Source organism: Montipora capricornis, chromosome 12 (assembly GCF_036669925.1).
Source record: "Montipora capricornis isolate CH-2021 chromosome 12, ASM3666992v2, whole genome shotgun sequence".
In the NCBI taxonomy this organism is placed as follows: domain Eukaryota; kingdom Metazoa; phylum Cnidaria; class Anthozoa; order Scleractinia; family Acroporidae; genus Montipora; species Montipora capricornis.
Window position 1 is genome coordinate 41,948,445 of NC_090894.1, and position 7,500 is coordinate 41,955,944.

Consider the following 7,500-nt stretch of genomic DNA (forward strand, 5'->3'; position numbering starts at 1 on the left):
GAAGCGGCTAAATGCAGTAATTGCATCGTCCTAGCTAACGATGACATAGTGAGAAGGATCCTGGACATTTCCTGATAGTTACATGACGTCAAATTCACATGTACTGCTCACATTTGAAATCACTGATCCACAGTTCATACGTTCATACCCCCATTTTAAATGGCGCTAGTCTCCAGTATTTTAGTTTAGGCACCGGCCATGTTTAAGCGGCCGGCTCTCAATATATTGTGCTGTAACCCTTTATTTAAATACTTACTTGTAATTGCATTGATTAAGTGAAATGCTGCCGAGATGTAGCAAAAAGGATCACATGGTATGCGCAAAAACGCTGCCCTTGATACTGTGAACACAACGCAGACATCCAGAAACGCGGAAATCCGCCCATCTCAAATGAAAAAGATTAGAATGGCTCCCTCGTAACCTCGGCAGCAAGAAAATGTAAGCATGGTTTAAGTTGACTCGATAGTCGAGCGTTGTTAGTGATTTCTGTAAGCGATTCAGTTTCGATATCTTGAGTTATGATCATTAATCATAGTTTCTGTGTATTTCCATTTTCTTTTTGCAAAGGGTGCTTTGGATCAGGGCCGTGGAATGAAGTGAAAAGGGGCCCGATGACGTACCCAAGTCCACCGAAGGGTAACGACAGTGATATACAAATCATTTCCGAACCTTCCGGCGAGGACAATCAATGCGTGATTTCTTAGTTACGACGAGATCGGAATCAAGTATCTCCTCTTAGTCTCTACTGAACGAAAGACAGTATCTCTCAAGCCTGAGAGCCGATGAACTGAATGATGTATGTAATGTAGTTTAGAGCGATTTTAGAGATTGCATCGATGCGGCAATCCGTAAGAACCAGGAATGAGTTTTATCAGGGGCGCCTGGTTTTGTGCATGATTAGTAACAAAAGAATCAGTAATAGGTAAGCAGTATGCGAAAAACCAAAGAAATGGACATTTCCTTGAGAAACGACTGTAATTACTGTATAGTGTTCATAGGGCTTTGGTAGGTGAGCTCAATCCTAAACTGAAAATATTTTCCTATTGGTATTTAACACATGTTTGCCCCATGGGCAATTAGTCTTATTTTTGTTGTTGGTGCATATATAAGGTAGGACTGTCGTAACGTATTCAATCACTTTCAAAATGTTACTGATTTTCACCAAGGCTGTTGATCTGTTGATTAAGATTCGTTTGCTATATTTGCTATTTTGCTGTTTGCGGGCAAGTGTATTCTTTCTTATTGTATAAGTGTAATTTGAAATAACGTTTAATTTATCTTGTAATCACCAGCCCGGGAGGCTGGGTTTTCGTATCAGGCGACTGCACAATCTTTGAGTGAGTTGTATTACGGTAGTTTTGTACGTAATGATTTGGACGGCGGCATTAAACGCTCAGGCTCTCAATTCGAGCTGCACACCCATTCCTGTGAATGAGTCGTGATTACGGATGGGAATAGTACTGATCTTACTCTTTAGGCTCTCCTAAATAAACAGAAGATGAATTTTTTTCAGATATCAGACAATCCATTTTCCGCCTGACATTTTTTCAGACAAGGCGGACACTTGAGGCTTAATTAATACACTCGTTGAGTTGTGGTTACTTTATACACCTTATCGAAATGACCGGTTTTGCAAAGAGAGCATTGAAAGATAGCATGGGGCTGGGTGAAGTACCAGATCAATTTACCACGAACCTCTTCAATCATAGGTGGTCAGTTGCAACTGAGTGAATTTGAGGGAAAGAATTACCGTTTTAGAACTAATTTACTTTGGAAACTACCCCACTTGACAGAGGTTTTCTTCATTTCCCTTTCTGGCGAGAAGGATAGGAGACCTCTGATGGGATCTCCTCGATGTCGTCCAGAACTTTGCACGATAAATTTTGAGTTTCTGTAACTAGTTTAAATTTTAACGCCTGCCTAATGGTGGAAGAATGAAAGCGCATGACGTTGCATTGGCGTCACGACGCTCATGCGTGACAGTCCGCCCCGCAGACATTGAGGAGATCCGTGCATAGGCTTCCATTCCTTCTCGCTAAAGAGGGAAATCAATAAAACCTCTACCCAGCCGAAGGTATTAGGAACCTGAAAATAACAAGCAAACGCTGATCGCCTAGATATTATCATGAGCTCAACGAAAATAGAGGGACCTCTTCGTCACGTGTTTTCCTGTAATAATTCATCTTACTTCAACGAATACATGGAGTTGCATGACACATCAAAACAATGACAGTTCCATGCGGTGCAAAGGTCTGGCTTGTTTCCTATATATTGATCGTGAGATTGTTTCTTTTGACATCCCTTTCTTGGGGTGTCAAATGGCATTGCCGAAACCGAAACGTTTCTGCTTCCGCCAATTCTGTGGAAAGATAACTTCTGATGGGAGATTTATTGATTTGCGCGAAGCTTGTTTCTAAAGGACTGGCGATACGTAACAATTGAAGTGGTCGAGGACAGGCAAATGGAGTTTGCAAAGGATGATCAAATTTATTCAAGGTACATACATTTAATGTGCTGCTATCATTGGCACGATCAACGGGCTTGACTGGAGGTGATCGTCGAATGGTGATAGTCTGAAATTTCAGCCGTCTCCTCCCTCAAAACCCTAGGGTTAGGGAAGAAACTGCTGAAATTTCAGACGACGAATGGTGACTAAGCGCTGAAGTCGAACTATTCTGAATAACTATATATTTACTAGGTACTTCTAATTCAATACATATCTTAATCGGGTTGGTTGCCCTCGTCTCCATTCATGTTTTCTGTCCAATGTTTACCACCCATCTTGATCTTATCCTGGCTCTGACTCCTTCAGTCTCAAAGTTGAAGAAGTCCTTCTTGGTCTCGTCTCTCCGACCTTCGTCGTGATGTTTCGAGTGAGGTGCGATATAGCAGAATATCATAATATCAATCTTTGCTATCATTTTTGATATATCAAAAACTCTCTCATACATTTCTTGCAGTTTTTAGTGATAATCTCATGATATATCATTTTTGATAAGTGTCTATGATATTTTGATTTTCCCACTGAGAAACTAGCATGATATATCATGATAATATCAAAATAGCGACATCTCAAATGTTTAGATGTGACTAAGTGTTGAAGAGCTTGATATTTTGATATATCATGATAATATGAAAATAGCGATATAAATATCATAATATAATTTGATATATCATGATAATATCACAATATCATGACAATATCAAAATATCGATATCAGTATGATATGAATAAAGAACGAGGCAGCATACATTTGTGATTATTATGGTTTTGATTCTTAAATCTCAAAATATCAGGATAATTAACAATTATTAGCTATTATTAAATAGCCAACGAGGCGCGTAGCGCCGAGTTGGCTATAACCAGTCTCATATCCAACAAGCGCTGGAATAATTGTTTTATTAAATTCCTTCAACTCCAAAAATTTGGAAGTACGAAATACGAGCGGAAAAAGCGAGCAAATCCGAGCGAAATCGAAAAAAACTTGATGAGAACTGATGCGATATTGTGTAATACCTTGTTGTCAGACAGACGCAGGCTCATCACAAAAACATTTCTTGCCTTTTCTCGTACTTCTAAACGTCGGAATTGATCCAAACTTTCCACAAAAAAAGTTTTTGTTCTCCTTTTTGGCTTTATTCAAAGAGAAATTTGGCATTCCGACGAAAACATTTTTAGTTTAGCAACGCTCAACGCAATCATTTACCATATAAGGTCAAACCAAGGTATATGAGCTGATAACCGAGATTGAGTGAACCAATCAGAGCACGCGAAATGCATTATCCGAGGTTGAGAATTTAATAATATCAAAATATCACCGTGAGATGGCATACTAAAGTGGATATGATCAAGTGTTGAGGGGCTTGATATTTTGATATATCATGATAATATCTCACAGTTGATCTGATATTTTGATATTCTGCAATCCCGCACCTTAGTGGATGTTTCCCGCCTTCACCATTCGGAATAACTAAAAAAACTGACCAATAACTATGACAAATAGCAATCCTATATTTTACGTGTGTAGTTGACCTTTATCGTAAGCTTTCAATTCTATTGCAAAAAACAATAGAATGTGGGGTTAACTTTTAACAGTCGTAAAACTTGTCTCATACGTTTTCAAGCAGCCACAACAACCGTGTTCAATTGTAGGTAGCGGGGGCCTTATAATGCAAGTAACTGAAACGATCGATTCCTTTTACAGCAATATATAGCGCAGGTGAAGATTTGATGAATTTGAACTAAAATGGTCGCCTTATTAATCTTCCCTCCCTCTTACTGTGTACTTCTTTACTTTATATACAATGCAAATTAGCTCTTGCTTCCTCCTTCAAAAGCTGATGACAACAATGGCTAATTTCAACAACCGAGTGACAAAAGGATAATAAAGTATAAATGGTCAGTTTGAAAAAAAGGTGTTAACCGGAAATTAAAACAAAAACATACAACAGCACGCATCAGAACGAATCAAACGGTGGTCGTAAAAAAACTCTTCCCGAATATTAGTGCGATAAGTCGCTGTTACACGTTGAAACTTTTAGCTGAAACTCATGAGCAACGGTACTGCGAAACAAGTTTCAACGGGAGCTGTAGGCGTGTGGCAACTGACGCAGCGTAGCGTAACGAGACCGAGCGAGACCAGTTTGACAAAGTGGCGTTACGCGGTGAAACTCCTGTTTTTATACTGGTTTTTATCACCACTGCATACGACACATGCAGCTCAAGCTCTATAGACTTTGTATGGGAAAATTAACTCTGACCTTATAAATGCTAAAGTAAGCTGTAAATGTAGAAATAAACTTCACTTACCTCGACGTACAGTTGTCCTCATCTTTTCTCAGTGCAGTCCCGTACAAAGTCTATAAATCGTATACCGAGCTTGGGCTGCCTATGCATACGATTACTGCGACCGTTGCAGAAGTTCTACTTTTCGTGAAACGCGTCTCGCGACGAAAGTTCAAAAAAGGCTCAATGCCTCCTGAAACTTGTTTCGCACAAGTCTCAGCTAAAAGTTGCAATGTGTAACAGGGGCTTTTAATAGTGTCCGTTGCAGCCGCCTGTTACTCAAATTGTCACGAGAATTACGTGACATCCCGTTCCGTCATAAAATGTTTTTCTTGGAGGTGATGAAGACTTCTCCGAACGGTCGGACTTTCTGGTCATATCATTCCGTCTTCTTGTGGTTTTTCCTTTGTCAACGGTGACAAGTCTATTTGCGTGGGATGCCATAGACATACCACCTCTCAAAACCAGTCGAATTCCTTTATAATATTCTTTTTCGTACTCACAAATGTGCAAACCCCGAGGATATTGAATTAAGCTCCGATCGGGGAATCCAATTTTATTTCCTTCAGTATTTCCAAACTCCCTTACGGTGATTAGAACCCCCACTTTTTTCCCTGTTGTTAGGCATTCTGAACGCGCGCTATACCACTCAGCCACGAAGATCTGTTATTAAGGAGTGAGCAAAAATTTAGTTTGTAATCCTTGCCCCCCCCGTGATGATTGACACAGTAACCTCACATCTGAAAGAATTTGATATGGTGGACAGATGATTTTTCTTTGAGAACGGCAAGCTTTAGGTAAGGAAAATGTTCATCGTTATTTCTAGATCTTGCTTCGTTCTTGCGTGTTCCACTGTGAACATTATTACATAGACGAATACTCCAATCGACCTGTTTCTTGCAAACTAGTTTGTTCAGTCGATCCAAAACATTTTGTGAATCAAACCAGTGTGTTCAATCGGCCATAAAGAGTCAACACCCGCTGTTTGGAAATTCCAATGCCATTCCTCCCAATATAGGAATCATAAACGTGAAATGTAAAAAGCCGTTAATAACCAAATGCAAAAAGAAAAAGTCTTCCGTGGGGACAATACGAAGTGGTCTCCCATAAACGAGCTTTAGTGGAAATCGCTCGTGTCAATGACATCAGACCGGCAACAAAATGAACCACTGCTTCCATTACTGGAATAAATTTTGACAAAGACGTAGGAAGGAGATAAGAAAATAGACTTCAACTGCCAAACAAAGTAAAAAATTAAGTCAAGTTAAAAAAAAAAAAAGCTATCTTAGTCATGGGGACTTCGCAGTGGTCAGCCATCCAAGTTTCTTAACCCCATCCGAACGGACCGCTTAACTTTAGTTGACACTAGCATGAAATTTGACAAAAAAGTCCATTCCTCTTAGTACAGGAATCAAAACATGAAAAGAGTAAATAAATACCAAAAATAAATCAAATACAAGAAGACTTATTACTCTTTTTTTGTTTTATGCACGAACCAAAGCAAACGAATAAAGTGGCCGATCTTCAGTCAGTATTACAAAGAAATCTCACCTTTTATTCTGACATTCCTCAAAAGACTTAAGTAAATGTAAATTCTGATAGTATTGCTGAGCTTACTGTTGAGGCCCCATAAAGGGAGGGTGAGGGGATCTATATCCCATTAATTTTTGGCCTAAATATCCTGTATCTTGTTACCGGTAATTCCTGTGGTTTGTGTCTCTCAGTATAATGCGACAGTTCGTTTTTTTTTTGATATCCCGTATCTCGTTAATTTTCCCCCCAAGTATCCCGTATCCCTCTAATTTTTACCCATACATCCTGTATCCTGATAACCCCTAATAGGGCTTCGTTTTTGCTATGATTTACAAATTTAGTAGCATTAATAATAAGAGAGAACGTCTATTTCTGTTTTACAGGAAACAACTTCTATTTAAATTACAGATTTACCTTTCTAGTAATCTCTCGTCACTCTCCGCAAGTTTACCCGTAGTTGTAGTTCACTGTAACTGGACAATTTGTCTTAACTGTTTGTGCATCCCAAGGATACGCCAATATAGGCGTCTTGTTATTATAGCGAATAGTCGATGTCACGCAAAACCACGTGGGAATGAGGAGCTATGCGTGACTTCCGCCCTACCAGATGCGAGAGAGAATAAAATGGCCGCCATTTTAGTATACTTTGTTTGATTGCAAATTGGCTCTTTTGGCCTCTCTTTCAAACGTGAAATTCAAAAGAATACTTAGGCCCGTTTCAAAAGTCGAACTTTACATGTGCCGAATCTGATGCAAATGAGCGAAAACAATAGATATTTTTCTCATTTGCATTAGATTCGGCACATGTAAAGTTCGACGTTTGAAACGGGCCTTAATTTTGAACTAGGCCAAAACGGCCAATTTGCAATCAAACACAAGAATACTAAAATGGCGGCCATTTTGGAATAAGGTGTATACTATTCGGGAGACTTACAAGAAGTTAGACCTCTGTAAAAGCAACTCATTTTAAATTTGAAGTCGAGGACCTATTTATATGTTGCAGCTCTCTCAACAATTAGTTCCATCTATATCTACAGTAGTCCTCAGGTTTGCTGTATTCAACACCAAGAACCAATGAGAACGGAAGCTAACAGTGAAATTGAGGAAAGTAACACGCACTCAAGCCTGGCAGAAGAAGATAACGAGGCAAGTTTATGGAACGAAAGAGCTCAGAGAAGTCT

General features: G+C 39.3%; 1 protein-coding gene across 3 annotated transcripts in view; it reads left to right on the forward strand.

Moving 5' to 3' along the window:
- Window positions 1-2,232: 2,232 nt before the first annotated feature.
- LOC138026918 (XK-related protein 6-like) overlaps window positions 2,233-7,500 on the forward strand; it is a 13,584-nt gene continuing 8,316 nt past the window's right edge. The window contains exons 1-2 of one of the 3 annotated variants that reach the window (XM_068874375.1): window positions 2,233-2,496; window positions 7,323-7,500. The exon at window positions 7,323-7,500 is cut by the window's right edge and continues 285 nt beyond it. In XM_068874375.1, the coding sequence (XP_068730476.1) occupies window positions 2,478-2,496; window positions 7,323-7,500 (197 nt within the window). In that variant the 5' untranslated portion in view covers window positions 2,233-2,477. Of the gene's footprint in view, window positions 2,497-7,322 lie in introns of those variants that run through there. The other 2 variants (XM_068874376.1, XM_068874377.1) reach the window with 2 other exon arrangements.